Source organism: Amborella trichopoda, chromosome 10 (genome assembly GCF_054954075.1).
Source record: "Amborella trichopoda isolate Santa Cruz 75 chromosome 10, AtrichopodaSantaCruz75HAP2 v2.0, whole genome shotgun sequence".
NCBI lineage: Eukaryota > Viridiplantae > Streptophyta > Magnoliopsida > Amborellales > Amborellaceae > Amborella > Amborella trichopoda.
Window position 1 is genome coordinate 32,878,777 of NC_142345.1, and position 16,106 is coordinate 32,894,882.

Here is a 16,106-nt window from a genome sequence, read left to right on the forward strand (position 1 = left end):
TCTAGACTACATAGTTGCTCTCAAAAAATTTAAGTACAAGTTGCAGTGAAAATTGACTATATATGTGCATCACACTGTTCAGACAGGGACTGAATCCAGGCATAAAACAGGAGAAAAAGATGAACTACTTTTCAACAAAGTTTTTGTCTCACCTGTGCAAATTCGCCATACGTGCCCATGCCAGAAACCCCGGCCCCCCAAAGAAATCATTCAAATCCGTGCTAGAAATATTCAATTTCTGTAACCACATTGCCAACATAAATAAGTGCTTGATATGGCAGGGGTTCACAATGTGAAGATAAACAATTCTTATGTAGTAGAACCAAGAACTTCAGAAAATGCAGATTCAACTTCAAAACCATTAACGATCTTCCCCCAACAGTCAAATAGAAATATGAAACATGAATGAAAACTCATTACTACATCATCTCATTAAAATCCTAGGATTATTTTGCAATTATACAAAACAGTTCAGACTTCAGCCAATCATTTAGGTTAGCACTCCATGCTCCAAACTTACAAGACAAGAACGTCACTAAAAGAAAAAGTACAACTGATCTGATGATATGCACACAGCAGCAAAAGTCATTTTCTGGATGGGCCTCAATAAAGCTCAGTATATCTGTATGTTAGATGATGTTAAACTTTCAGCATCATAAATGTTCCTAGGAGTGATAAAACATTATCACCATACTAACAGTAAGACAGTGAATATGCAACTAAAGAATGTCACAGATGGCAGACATCATCTCCAAATCTCGCACATTTTTATTAGCTTCAGGTTAGTCCTCTCTATGCCATTATTAGGTTTTATTGTACATACAGAATGATTAAGGTGCTTGGCTTAGGAAGGAACCTTCTATGACTCACTACCAGCCATTTATCAGATACTAAGCTGTTATCCTATCACAAACAGCTCAATATATTTATGATTACAAACATCACATCTTCACTAAAGGTCGCTAGCTACATGACCACTATTCTTCTCACTTCCTGGTTCACATCATCTGCTATCAGAGCAGTCTCCAATCACCACAAAATTACCAAGATTTCGTGACAGTAGGAAGGAAACGTCATAGTCGGGGGGCTCATGGAGAATGGGCTTCATCAATTGCCAAAGAAGACAAAGAGAAAGTCAACCAAATCCTTGATGTTCAGGATATCTCAGTAGGAGGGGGCTCTTATCAGCGATATCTAGTGCAATAGGAAGGAAAACCTTTCAAAGTTCGTGGGTTTTGGAAGCCGACTTGTGAAAGGTAGAAGACTATTTGTTGTGGCAGTTTGTTAAAGAAAACCCACCGTGATTGAGTTTATTGCAACTAGGGGAGAATGATGGAATTTGTTTCTTTTTTTTTGGAAGGCGGGGGGCGGTTGCGTTTTGGTATAACATGGACTGTAATTTGTATTAAATAAGATATGGGAATTTACAATTGCCCAGCTCTGAATATATGGACTTTACAATTGTCCTCACAACCAGGAGAGAATGATGGGTTCATTTTTTAATAGTGAAGCATTTTCTTTGTTCTAGAGTATTTGGGGTAAAATTGTCAGAAGATTAATGGTCTTTATTTAGGGTTTGGGGTTCAGTTTTGTATATTTCCTATGACATGCCTATTTCAATAAATGCTTTAAGGTTTTTAGGTATCTTGGGTCTTTCAATCATGGGGATTTGGTCAGGGATCTTTAGAAGCATCTTGTGGAGTCTATAAGAAGTTTCATATGTTGCCTGAAAATACAGTGAGGAACATTGAATCTAATTAAAAAGATAACTGATTGCGTTAGCTATACTTGCATTTTTTTTTTTTTTTGTCTTACTGGTTTGCATCAGATTACAACTTTAATCGCAATGCTATGTGTTGTTCACCTGCCTTGAAAAACTTTTGATCATCAGACACAAGTTAAACTTCACTAATAAGTCAAACAGTAAAAACGTTCATCTCTTATCTGCAACACTTCTCTCTTTGATGCAATTATTGAATTTTGAAGGGCACTCTTGCCAGGGACAAGGCACATTGACATGAATAACACATTAAAAAGGAAATTCAAATTCCCAATAAGATGTCCCCCAAAAGTATCTGAAGTTCATCTAACAAGTTACCACACAAAGGCAAAGAAAAATATTACTCTTTGTGGCCACATTGGAATTGTTACATAATAATCGACAAAAACAAACTTAAGGAGTTTTTAGTCAAGCTAGTAGACCACCAACAATAAATTTACCTGGAAAACCTTTTGCCAAAGTGCTTCCTGCCCATTAAATGCCAGAGGCAAATTGACTCCCTGAAGTGCCATCCAATCAATTTCCTTCTCCCATCTTTTCCAGTCCCACCATGCAAACGAATCTTGAAAATTAATGCAAACATAATACAACAAGAATGAGTGAGGAATTGAAGGCCCTGTAAGTACTCAAGAAGAAATAAATTTTGAAATGAAAGGAAGGAGTGCATTAAAACCATTACACACTCTCATCTAGAAGATTTAACAAAGTGTTTACCTCAACATAATCAACATTGCTCCAACAGTGGACAGTAAAAAAGACGGCTTGGACCACCAAATACATGATGTCCCAATTAGTTGACTGTTTCCATTTATTGTTTTCTTATGTTTGTAATAATTAGTTATCAAGAGTTTATATGCCTCTTAAGTTAACTTCCATCCAAAAAAAAAAGAGTTTATATGTCTCTTCCACATGTTCCTGGCTTTGTTAAGGTCATATTTACCTCAACTTTAAAGAAGTAAGAATGATTTCTATTCAATTAGAAATTTTAAACATAGTATCAATACCGTATGTGTCTATAATCCTGGCCCTTTTTTCCATGGGGCCATGGTCCCTCTCCCTTACAAACATTCTTGCAATACTCATCTCCTATAAGTGTTGTCCTATGTTTAATGTGGAAGTAGACCAATGGTTTTCCAATGATAGGGAAACTTTTCCTAGTCAAATTTTAATAACTTTTTTGGACAAAAAATTGGTTTTATGCTAGGGAGGTCAACAATTGAAGCTATTTTCCTACTTAAACAACTGACTGAGATGTTTAGGGAGAAGGGAAGAGACCTCCATGTGGCCTTTATTGATTTAGAGAAACATACCAGCGGGTACCTAGAGAGTCAATTTGGTTGGTGTTGGACAATAAAGGAGTCTCTAGGGCATATATTGACATGGTGAGATATGTACAAGGGAGCACTAACTAGTGTGAGGATCACTAGTAGAGAGACAAGTAAGTTTCCAGTGATATTAGGCTTGTATCAAGGGTTAGTGTTGAGCCCCTATCTCTTTATTTTGGTTATGGAGGAGTTAACTAGGCATCTATAGCATGAGGTATCATGGTGTATGCTATTCGTGGATGACATAGTTTTGATTAATAAGATTAGAGGCGGCGTCAATGAAAAGTTAGAATTTTGAAAGGATGCTCTAGAATCTAAAGAAATTAGCTAGACAAAGACAAAATATATGTAATGCAATTTAGTAATAATAGGAGTAGAAATGATGAAGCAGTTAAGATTGATGGCTAAGAAATAACTAAAAGAGATTATTGTCGATATCTTGGGTAGACAATCCAGGAGAATGGAGAAGATTGAGGAAGATGCCGCGCATAAAATTAGAGCTAGGTGGGCGAATTTCGGAGTTTTATTGACCTTGATAGGAAAGCGATATGGTGACTTATGGACTGACTGAGCATATGGACCTTGATAGAGTCGAATGGCATAATAGAATTCCTATAGCCGACCACAAATAGTTGGACAAGGCTTGGATGATGATTATGGTGATAATTTGGTGATTAGGTACTTCAAATAGGCCCAAAATTGGGATAATGATAATAACTTCAACAGAGAACAATAAATATATCTCAAAAGGGTGTGATAATAGTATTGCACTTAATCAAGAAACAAATGCAATGAAGGCTCAATGAAATTAGACTACAGAAATAAGGAACAACATAACATTATTCTGTAACATCAATATTATGCCACCATCCAAGGTCATTCAGGACTCCACATGTCCCACAGTGAAAGTAGTTCTAGAGAGAATGAGGATACAGACCCACTCGGTTTTGGGATCATCCGGGGGAACTTTTTGAGTGTGACACATTGGCTTGAAAGTAGAGGAGACTCCATGGTTCCAAAGTAATTTGGCATCCTAAAATTAAGAGTTTGCCATCTGACTCTGGAGTTTTCGATCATGCACATGTACCCATGAAGCGAATGTGGTGGCGATAAGGTTAGCAAACTTGGGTGTAGCTAGGAACAGCATGGTATTGCAGGACCACTTGCTCCCTTAATTTTCTCCTATTCCATCTATAACAGGGCAATTTTCTGTCTTTAAAATGTTATCACCCATTGAGAAGTAAACCTCTTTTGTTTACACATTCCAGTCCCCCGAGAATGGAAAACCATCAAAATGTTGGCAGCTTTTCATGTCTGAATAGCAGGTTTCATTTTTAAAAGGCATTGATTTGGTTCAGATCAATAAAGATGCTTGAGAAATAACTTCAAGATTTATTAGTGATGGAAACAGATAAACATAAATGTAATTTATTAATGGCGCTTACAACTTGATGTTACAGCGTTCTGGTAGTAACTCCAAGGAATGGGTCTCTGGACCAAAACACCAGCAGATTGAACATGAGGCAGTGAACCAGGTACAGGTATAGATGCGAGCTGTACACCTCCAGTTTTGTCCCACGAGATATGTGCCCCACACCAATGCTTTAAATACCAATGCAGGCCAGCTGATAGCTCTACTCCAGTTGTACCTTTAATTCTATACATGCAAACTTTTGAAGGAGTTAATAAATTATTAAGGAAACTTACCATAGACAACAAGCTCTCAATGAAAACTCATCAGAAAGGTATGATGTTCATGACCAAACCAAAACTCTTTACAGAAAGGCGCAAAACTTCAGATAACCATAAAAAATGAGTTTAATTTTCAATGTAGGCTACTTTACTGTAGTTTTGGCAATCAAGAAAAATGTTGCACCTCTTTTTGCTATAATCTTGAGAAATGAATGTTTCCTCTTCAAAGGACATCGTTCTCCAAACGAAAGAACTAGTTGAAAGCCTAATGACCTAGATGGCATACTTGGAATGACCATGAAAGATAATTGTCTTCCAGTGTAAGTTAGTTTAGGCAGCCAGTTGTGTTAAATATTTTAGTTTGGTAACTATAATTTCTAGTGGTGTAATAACAACCCACATTTCCAAGAATCTTAGAACTTAAATGGCTCCTCTTTGAAATGCATGTGGTGTTAAAAATTTACAATTACAAATGACATTACAAGATAAAATCTCGTTTGCACATAGTTGAGCATTGAAAAGTTTAATAAAACAATATCTACTCCACTAGAGAAGAAAATAGAAAAACATACACCAAAGAGAGTAAAACAACACCAAACTCCAATGGTACAAATTCTACCACACTGACAGACAAGTCTTTTGGGGAATGGGAGATTCAGTCTCCATGTGGATGACTTGGTCAATCAGAGCAAGTAAATGAAGTGGTACAAGTTTGATGACAATATCATCCCACAGAGAGCCTAGAGTTGAAAACCTGCTCATTATCAAAAGGAGCACCCACAATCATCAACCCCATAGATTTCCCCACATTTCACAGGATATGATGCCCCTTGTGCTCAATGATGGAATTTAGGCCAAATTCCCAGAAGTGGCTAGCATTCATTAAGGAGACATACTAGATGTTGTGAAAAAAAATTCACAGAAAATTCACAAATACCTAAGGGTACTGCTGACTTGGAACTTTGTTACGCGGGGTGGTGACCTTATGAGAGATACGTGGTTGCAGATTGCTGCCAAATCTGTATGAGTCTAAATCCCACATTGATATATTGTTTTGTGTCATGAAACGCCAAGAAAAACTCATAATTTAACTTTTCACCAATACCGAAGTATCTATGTGCTTCAGAGGCCCCAGAATATGTGAACATCTTGCAATTGTTGCTGACCAAAGTTGAAATTTATGAACACTGTTAAAGAGGGCCGGTAAAGATGGACTATGATAATCACTTGATTGCCGCTTTGCCCACGATTCTCTACTCTAGTATTTTAAACATTGCAATGGTGGCACGTAAAGAAAAAGTCTTTTATGGACAAACCCTTCAATGCCAAACCCAAGAATGAAACACACATATGCATGACACTAAGAAGCCAAACGTACAGCGAAAAAAACAGAGTAAAAACACCCTAAAAGGCCGACAGATTTGTACACTGAACAAAGGAAAAGAATGAGCATACAAACTCCTAAAACAATGTTTTGCTGGGATTAAAAGCTCCTTCACAAGTAATATCACAAGGTACATAATCCATGCATTTTTACAAGAGAAATGGCACATAATTGGAATGTAATGCTACCCATAACAATCCAAAAAGTTAAATCCAGAGTTAACATACAGAATTTCCGACGCCTGTTGCAAACTAGAGGCATAATTGCCAATAATGAAACAGGATTTTCCACCGCATCGCTCCTAACCACAAAAAAGTAAAACAAATATAATCATCTTTCTGACGAACTACTGATGGATACTAAAATCCAATTATATCAAAAATAAATAGATAATAATCTAAAGGGAATTAATGGAAATGGCATCCTTCTATAGATTTTAAACCATATAACAACAAAACTAAATAAAACACACCAAACCTAATGAATATCAAGTGAAAATATTAATTAATAAATATATGCCAGGCACCAAAAAGATGTTGAGAGAACAAGCAACCATATACCGATTAGCTTTCACTAATTATCAAGTCCTAACAATGCATCAATATAGCCACCACAATGACATGCCAAAGAAGTGATTCAAAAAATGGCCCACCTAGCGCTTAGGCAGGCTAGGGGGGCCTAGGCGCATCGCCATGGCCCAGGCGAGCTCCCTAGGGAGCCCAAGGCCTACGCCCGCTCAAGGGCAAACACAGCCTCGTGGAGGAGCACTTTTTACTCTTTTATTTTAATTTTAAGGTAGTAAAGCGTGGGGGCCGTTTAGGTTCATATGCAACCTAAACCCCAATTGAATTATTTTAGAGAGAGAAACTACAAAAAATTGATAATTTGTGATATCCATAGCATCGAATGATTTCTCAAAGTTCCGAGAAATCGATCCAAATATCTCCCTTGGAGTTTGAAATTACTTTTGGAGATCTTTTAGGCCTAATAGAGGGTTTCTAGAAGATTTTGAGATTGGGAAACATTTCAAATGTGGAATTTTGAAGAACGAGCAATCGAGGTTAGTGAAAAATTGCTTAAATTAATTTGAGATGTCGTCTTCGGGTTCCAATAGAAGTTACGATCCGAGTTGGAAGTACGGCTATAACTTGAATCCTTTAGATAAAAATTGCATGAGACGCAATTATTGTGAGAAGGTTACAAATAGTAGTAATAAACCGGTTCAAAGAACATCTTACCAGTATCAGAGGGGATGTTACCCCTTGTAAAAAAGTTCTTGATGCGATTAGAGAGGAAATTAAAAATTATACAAATATAGTAAAAAAGAAAAAAAGAAGAAAGAAAGGCATGCATAGAAGAGCCAAGGTCTAGGGTTAGTGTTAATTATGATGATGATGATGATGATGATGAGAATGATGATGAAGGATGTGATAAGGTAAAGAAGCTTGCTATGTCCTAGTCTAGGGGGGAAGGAAAGAGAGTTGAACTGGGGGGCAGGGGGGGGGGTTAAGAGACATCGGATTAGGGGGCCTATGGATTCCACCCGGCTTGACCCTGAGGTTGCAAGTGAGAAAACAAAGAAGCAAACAACCATCGAAAACATAATTAAGAAGGAAGAGAGAAAGAGAACTCCTTAGTATATTGCTCGATGGTTTTATGAGGCAGGAAGTCCTTTCAATGCCACTTGCCTAAGTAGCTTCTACACCATGGTAGAGGCAATGAGGCAATTTCAGCCTAGCTGAAGCTCTTAACCCCATATGAGCTTTCAAAGCTTCTTTTGAAAAAAGAGGTGAATATCATGAGGGAGATTGGGGAGTCACAAAAGGATGCATGGGCTCAATATAGAGTGGGGTGTCTATTATGAATGATAGTTGGAATGACAATAAGAGGAAAAGTCAGATGAATTTGTTAGTAGATTGTCCTTCAGGGACTTTTTCTTAGGTCTATTGATGCCTTTGATGATAGCCATGATGCCCATTGCATATTTAAAGTGTTTGAGAATGGCATCAAGGAGGTTAAGAGCAGCATGTTATACAGGTTGTCACTGATAATGCTGCTCCTAATGTTGTTGCAGCTAATTTGTTGCATATAGCCTACCCTCATGTGTTTTGGACACCATATGCAACACACTGCATTTTCACATGCTTGAGGCCATTAGAGGTTTGAGCGAGATTGCAATTGTAGTTAAAAAGGCTAGGTCAGTTACAGCTTTCATTTACAGCCACACCGTCACCGTCACATTATCCGCATATTTACAAAGAAGAAGGAGATAGTGAGGCCGGAGGTCACGAGATTTGTACCTGGTACATATGTCTATAAAGCATACATTCGAAGAGAGTCCAGTTGAGGCAAATGTGAAGCTCGGATGATTGAAGAGCATACAAGTGGGCCATAGATCAGAAAGGGAAGAGGGTGAGAGATATCGTCTTATCTAAGATTTTTTGACGGATGAAGGGCACTCTTAAAGTATTTTTTCTTCTCGTCAAAGTCCTTCGCATGGTTGACAGTGACATGCCCTCTATGGACTTCATATATGAGGCAATGTAAAGTTGCATGAGAGAGAGAAAGCCATAATTTGAATAATGATGTGAGGCACTATGAGTCAATTTAAAAGATTATTGATGAGAAGTGGGATAGGCAGCTTTAAAGACCATTGGCTGATTATTATTTGAACCCAACTTTTTATTATGCTAATAGGGATTTACAGACAAATGACACAATTATGACAGAATTTAATAGCTCTCTGGATTTACTAGTCCCTAATCAAGGTATCCAAGACATTATATGCATTGATGAGCTAATAAGTTACAAGTGCACATGCAGTCTTTTGGGAGTCCAAAAACGGTGAGACAAATGACCAAAATTAATTAAGGTAATAATATACTTAACCCAGTCTTCAATTTCAAGTTTCATATTTGTTTTTTTTTATTACTTCACATATAATCATGATCCATAATCAATTTACAGTCAATTGGTCGAGCCAACATGATTGTAGTGCTCCAAACTTACAAAAGTTGGCCATTCAAATCTTAAGCCTAACCACTACCTCTAGCTATGAGCAAAATTGGAGTACTTTTGAGATGGTAATTTATTTTATTAATTTATAATTTACAAATTTGTACTAGTAATTAGTAATTACTAATTATTGTGCCAATTTAAAATTTGTAATGTTAATTAGTTTCATTTGATTTCATTGTATGTGTTTAACATTTTTCACATAGATTCATATGAAGAAAAGAAACAACCTTAAATCAAAGAGGCTCAATGACCTAGTTTATGTGAAATTCAATCGATTCTTGAAGGAGACATTTGCTAAGAGAGATAAGAGAGACCCCCTTTGAACAAAAAACATGGATAATGCCATGGAGGGGTTGGTTGATGATGATGAGGGCAAGGGGCATGAAGGATTGATATGGGATATGGTCATGGAGGCCTCAGGAACAGCAGCCCTCCTAGGGCCACTAGATCTTCTTTACAAAGGACAAGAATGGCACCAAAAGAGGAAGAAGCAGAGGTAGATTCAGAAGAAACATAGGAGGATGACCATTATGTTGAGGAAGGAGATGATTCCAATGATGATGGGCTCGACCCCGATGCATACGATGCAACTAATCCTACTATTGTTTGATGATCACTTAACACTCTTTGAGTCTTCAAATCTATATTTCTTTCCTTTTTCTTTTCCTCCTCTTATGTGTATGTATGGACTATGGATATGGAGTCATGGAGTGTATGTGGACTATGGACATTTGGCTGTGTTACTTCTTTCCTTTTCTTGATGATGAATTGATGACTGAATTCGAAAATTTTGAATGTTGGATAACATTTTCCTATTTTTACTATGTGCATGAAGTCTATGGAGTACGGACTACGGTATGGAGTATGGACTAATGGTATGAGATGTATAGATTATGGAGTAATGGACTAGGGATGGACTATATGTTATTTATTCATAATGTGTTATATGCCTCAAGATGTATTTTTTAGTTTTCAGCAGAATCTGGACTTAAAACAATTAGATTAGACACCCTCCTATGCTTCTTATTCTAAACCTGGGCGGCCTAGACCCCCCAGTTGTCTAGGTGCTACCCGGCATTTTTTGGAACAATTTGCCAAAGCGATATTTATGTGAGATATACACAATAATTTTTCTGTAGTAATGCAATGTGTTTTATCAGTTTCCACAATTCAAATACAATAAGCCCAACACCTTTGAGAACTGCACTCTAGGCATTTCAGCTATGGAAAAGAGAAACACCAGGAAATCATCATTCTCACTTTACACAACCACATCTAGCCACATAACCTAGATGGAAATGGTGGTAGAAAAGGCACCAGAGATTCTAAATGAGGTTCTGCAACACATGCTCGAGAATGAAATTCCCTAAAAATTAATGGCATGAATGCCAGAATTGGGCATTTCCCATTGAAAAATCATCCCATGGTTCTCAAAAGAACACAAGGATGAATGCAATATATTGATGTCACCACAGAAATTGTAAATAACGGATTAAAATTCTCCAAAAACACAGAAATGAATGCAAAGACGCATTCCCAGAGCAAACTCAAATGATTACGGAAATTCTATAAATAAACAAGGGTGAATCAAATACATTCTGTCCCTAAAACGACCTCAGGAGAACACTATCTTGTTTTTCAAAGCAACTCTAATGATCAACTAATTTCTGAGGAAAATACCGCCACAAATGAAACATAATCATACAGCATAAATAAAATTAACCTACACCACAAATTTACTGGTTATCTGAATTTGAAGAAGAAAGCAAACAATCAGGGCAGATAATCAAAAAACTCATAACCATTTCCCACATTTGCATTATAAGCATATCATTCAGTTGAAATTTAAAACATTTTAGAAGCAGGATCAAAAAACCAGACAGGCACACAGCTTAGCCTCAAGAATTCCCAACAAACAGAGAAATAATAATTTGCTAAAAGTGAGAACCTTGGATACAATCTCAAACTTGAAGCTCTCAGAATGTGAAGGAAGAAGCCTGCTCAGAACGCCTCTGGCTGCAGCCTCTTGGACAGCAGGACGGGGGCGTTCCCTTTCAATAACCTCAAATATGTGCTCCATTTGAGGTATTTCAGCCAAAGCCAGGGCCGCCATTACGCAGACGCAGAGAAGGAAAATGGCATAGAGGGAATCCATGGCTAGGCCACGAGATCAGAGACAGAAAAGTGTTATAGGAGGGAGGAATCATGGTGAAAAGAGGGAAGAGATTCCAAGAGAAGGGAGGCGGGAAAGAGACAAGGAAAAGGCCGGCAATTAAAAATGAAACTGGCGCGGGTGCATAATATACACCTAGCAAAAATTAAGAATGGGTTGAAAGTTTTTATAGGGCCTGGGCTATATGAAAAACAAATAAATCCTCACCTCAAATCCTCGTCCGGAAATCACGTTTGATAACGGAAATCTTGGTGATGGCTCTAAAATCAGTTTGTAACACCGATAATAAAATTTAAGTGGATGGTCTGGATAATTTGTTAAAAAAAATTTAGCTTGAAATTCTAATATTTTTCACAACCATAATTTTCAAGTCGAGATAATCGGTGTAAAGGTTTTTCAATGCTTGAATTACAATTTTCGATGAGCTATTAAATGAGGCTTTACTTATTTTGATAGGGCTGCAGCCCTACGAAAACATTTTCCTTTAAAAAAAAATAGATCGCAAAAAAACTCTTAGATGCCCATTTTTAATTGAGAATTATTATTAATTATATGATTTTATAAGAACCAAACTTTCTCATCCCTTGCCAATCCGAAGAGTTCTAAAAAGACAAGGTTGTGGTCCGTATAAGAGGTAAATCTTAAACAATGAAATCTGCATATTTAAATCTTTCTAAAATATGCAATTTCGGTGTCGGAAACTATCATGGTGACTTGAAAATCTGTTTTTTATCAATGAAATTTAACGCTTTAAAAATATTGTAGATGGAACATATCTATAAATACTTCAAAATTTTGAAAATGAGCGGTCTAGCTAATGTGTTACGATATTCACTTAATTTAAGGCTTCAAATCATTTTTTTAATATTCATACATATCGAAGTGGATATTATCAATTATCGGGTTTTTAAATTTCGAAACAATATTTTTTGGGTGGATTTTGAGGTGGACCTTACTACTAAAGTATAACATTGACACCTTGTGTGGACTTTTTTCCTAAATAAGGGAGCTTGGAGGTTTTTGCAAGAGAAAACAAAATGGGGTTTTACAGGGAAATCGCAAGGAGAGAAGGGCAATGTGCCTGAGGCGCACGCTGCTTTTTATACTTCTATAAAACTTATATATTTTTTTTAATTTAACTGTCTATTTTGAATGGACAGCTGAGATGGCTCCAATCACCATGTAACGCCTCTACGTTATTTTAATTTTAGGTTTTTTTCTACAAAATATTTTGACACCAAAAGTTGGACGTCCACTCCTCAATAAAATAAAACAACCAATATGCTCCAAAAAGTTTTAGGGGTATTTTGGTCATTTTTTATCAAAAATATTTTTTAATATTTATTTTAGACGTGCCCTATTGAGATGACGGCACATATCAAATTTCATATTTATTTATTTTGTAGAAACAAAATTAAAAATAAAATACTCTGAAGCGTCAGATCTATATCGAGCAATGCGCACTTGATCAAAATTGAATTGCTGGAGGTATATATCTTCCATCCATACGGGATGTATAGGAACCTTTCTCTAAAAACAAAAACTACACTTTAAAATTTGGCTAATTAATATAATATCCGTTTATTTTTTGGTATAAAAAAAAATATCCCCTAATTTTTTCAATTTACAAAGATAGCCCTTTTAATCTTTTTTTAATTCTTTTTCAAAATATCTTCAGGTTGAAACTGTTAGTTTCCGATCGTGCCATTTTGGAACTGATAGCTCCAAAGCACGTTTTGAGTGTTGCTTCAAAGAGGGAAAAAGGGAGTTCCAAATTGACAGTTTAGAACCACATTTTCTTCATCTGCACCGATTCGGAACTGACATATCCAAACTGCCGCTTCTTCTTCCTTGAGTAATTCAAATCTAACATTTCCCAACCAATCCAAAAAGGGCAAATGTAGTTTGAAAATGTTAGTTCCGAAATGCCTTTAGTCTAGAACTAATAGTTCTAACCTAAAAGGCATTTTAGAATAAAATAATAAAGGTTGAAAAAAAATGAGAAAATATTTCTTTATCTTTTATTTTTAACTTTTATATCTCATGATACTCAAGAATTGCAAATATTTCTTATAAGTAAAATATCTCCATCTTTTATATTTTACAACCCCCCTTTGACCATAAATTTGCGATCCAAACAAATACTAAATGATACCCTATTCAACTCTATCTCTCTCCCTCTAAAACTCCATCTCTCTCTCTTTACTTCTCGGTGAGTTTATGTAACAATCCTAAAACTTCCAAAAAAAAAAAACTTTTAATAAGTGATGGTTCATATGAGCATGATGGTCTTTAGGGACCATCACTACTTTCAAAAGCTTTTGGTTTAAGTTTTTGCTGCCTTGTCACGTCCTTTAGTAGATGTTCAGGTGTAATATAATTGTTACACCTCATATATGAGGTGTAACTTAATAAAATAATATAATAAGGTAAGAATTTAAATAGGAGAAGCGAGGACTTCCACTCTAGAAAATTTTTGAGATATTTCTCTCTCTAGTCGAAACGCAGTGAGCTCTTTCTCTCTCTAGTCGAATTTTTATCGGAAGCTCCCTCTTAAATATTTTAGGTAAGTGACTTCATTATCTTGAAAAATAATCCGTTCTTTTTAAAAATAAAATGAAATAATTACTTCTGCTTATTATCATGAATTTTAGGGGCGATAAATTTTATGCTCAAGCGATCTCATTATTTTGAAAAATAATGTTTTTAATAAAATTGTGATATTTTATCTATGTTAGAAATCTTAAATGTTGTAAATTCTTAGAAAAATAAATTTATTTATTTTTCTTGTCTATTGTTAGAAAATTTTAGATACTGTAAAATTATTATAAATAAATTTGATATTTCTGCTTTTGGTAAAATTGTGAGATTTCTTTCTACTGTTTTTAAATATTTAGACCTTGTAAAATTCATGTGCAAATGACTGCCTTATTATTTGAAAACTGATATTTTTGCAATTGATTATAGCATTGTCTGTGAAATGTTTATTTGCGAATTAACATCCCATAAATTGTGATAATTCTGTATTCTTGAATTTCTATAAGAATTTTTCTATACATATTAGAATGGCAATTATGCTAGAATGTCTTACGAACTGCTACCTTTTTAAATTTGAGCCCAAAATATTTGACTGGTTATTTTTGAAATATTATTGAAAGTGATTGTTATTAATGGTTTCAGTGAAATTCATATTAATAATTTTAGTGATATGTTGAGTACATGATATTACTACTTTCGAATGTTTAAAGATATTTAGAAATACTTTAACTATGTAAGTGGACTCATCTGGTTCGCTGGCGAGGTATAAGTGAACCTATTCGGGACGCCGGTAGGGATTAAGTGGACTCATCCGGTACGCCAGTGAGGTATAAGTGGACCTGCAGGGATTAAGTGGACCTATCTAAGACGCCGACATGGATTAAGTGGACCCATCAGGACGTTGATGGGGTATATAGGTGACCTACTTGGGACGTCAGTAGGGTAATTTGTGAAATCATTTGAATTATGCACTGGCGTTAAAATGTTATGCGCATTTCAATTATTCGGATTATACTTAATTATGCATTTTTGAAAGTGAAACTGTTAATGCATTTCTGTTAATAGATCTCCTTTTTTTAAAATATTGATATCTTTCAACCATGATTATTTTTAGGATTATGATGATCACTTACTGAGTAACCAAACTCATCAAATTGTGGTAAACATTTTTCAGGATAACTGCGGTTTCATTTTACGTGCTCGTTAGGATCAACTCTAGAAAATATTGTAATTGTGCTTAAACTTTCTTTTGTTACTTTGTAAGAATTAGCCATTGTAAATTTGTCATATCAAGAGATGTATATATGTTTTGACTGTCACATCTCAGGAATATCAGTATTGTAAATTCTTGGGGCGTGACAGTTTATCAACCAAAGGGTTTAGCTTGAGCTCGAACACAAGCACACCTTCTTATGTGTGTGAGAGAGATGGAGTTTTAGAGAGAGAGAGAGATGTAGTTTGGGTTTTAGAGTGAGATGGAGTTTTAGAGAAAGAGAGATGGAGTTTGAGTTTTAGGGAGAGAGATAGAGATGGAGTTTTGAGAGAGAGAAACGATGATGTGAGAGAAATGGAGTTATATATATATATATATATATATATATATATATATATATATATATATATATATATATATATATAGAGAGAGAGAGAGAGTCATTACATAAGTTGTTGAGGTCAATAATACATGGTCAAAAGGGTTTAGGGGGATGGAAGATAGAAAATATGAAGTTATTTTGCTTACAAGTAATATTTTCAATTTTTGGGTCTAATGAGATATAGAAGTTAAAAATAAAGGATATTATGATATTTTCCCAAGAAAAATCACATTCATAAAATTGAAAATGGTGCAGTTTGCATCAGGTGTGAACCTTAAACAATCAAAGAAAGTGCAACTCCAAATCTTATTGAAAAATGTAATTTTGGTGTCAAAAATTCAAAGGTGGCTAAATATATATATTTACACATCTAATTATGAAATTTAAGTCTTCAAAATTGATACAGATCGAACAGTTTTATAACACTTAAAAATCTTGAAAACGAATAGTCTAGATAATGTGTTACAAGTTGCACTACTTTCAAGACTTAAAATTCTTTTTTTTTTTCCATGCCTATAAATCTTGAACTCAAGATAAAATTCTTCTACATTGTAAGCAAGCAATCAGCATGGACCCTTCTAACAAGTGATGGATTTTGTAG

General features: G+C 35.4%; 1 protein-coding gene across 5 annotated transcripts in view; it reads right to left on the minus strand.

Annotated features, from left to right (window-relative positions):
- Positions 1–11,522, minus strand: part of LOC18446713 (alpha-N-acetylglucosaminidase) — a 95,070-nt gene extending 83,548 nt beyond the window's left edge. For 2 of the 5 annotated variants that reach the window (XR_016041986.1, XM_011629676.3), the window contains exons 1-5: positions 11,148–11,522; positions 6,409–6,482; positions 4,551–4,762; positions 2,221–2,342; positions 153–238 (exon numbers count right to left, since the gene is read on the minus strand). Coding sequence is in view for 3 of the 5 variants with exons in the window: in XM_011629676.3 (XP_011627978.2) it covers positions 153–238; positions 2,221–2,342; positions 4,551–4,762; positions 6,409–6,482; positions 11,148–11,354 (701 nt within the window). In the remaining 2 variants the exon portion in view is untranslated. Of the gene's footprint in view, positions 1–152; positions 239–2,220; positions 2,343–4,550; positions 4,776–6,408; positions 6,483–11,147 lie in introns of all 5 variants that reach the window. The other 3 variants (XM_020675117.2, XM_088848776.1, XM_088848773.1) reach the window with 3 other exon arrangements.
- Positions 11,523–16,106: the final 4,584 nt, after the last annotated feature.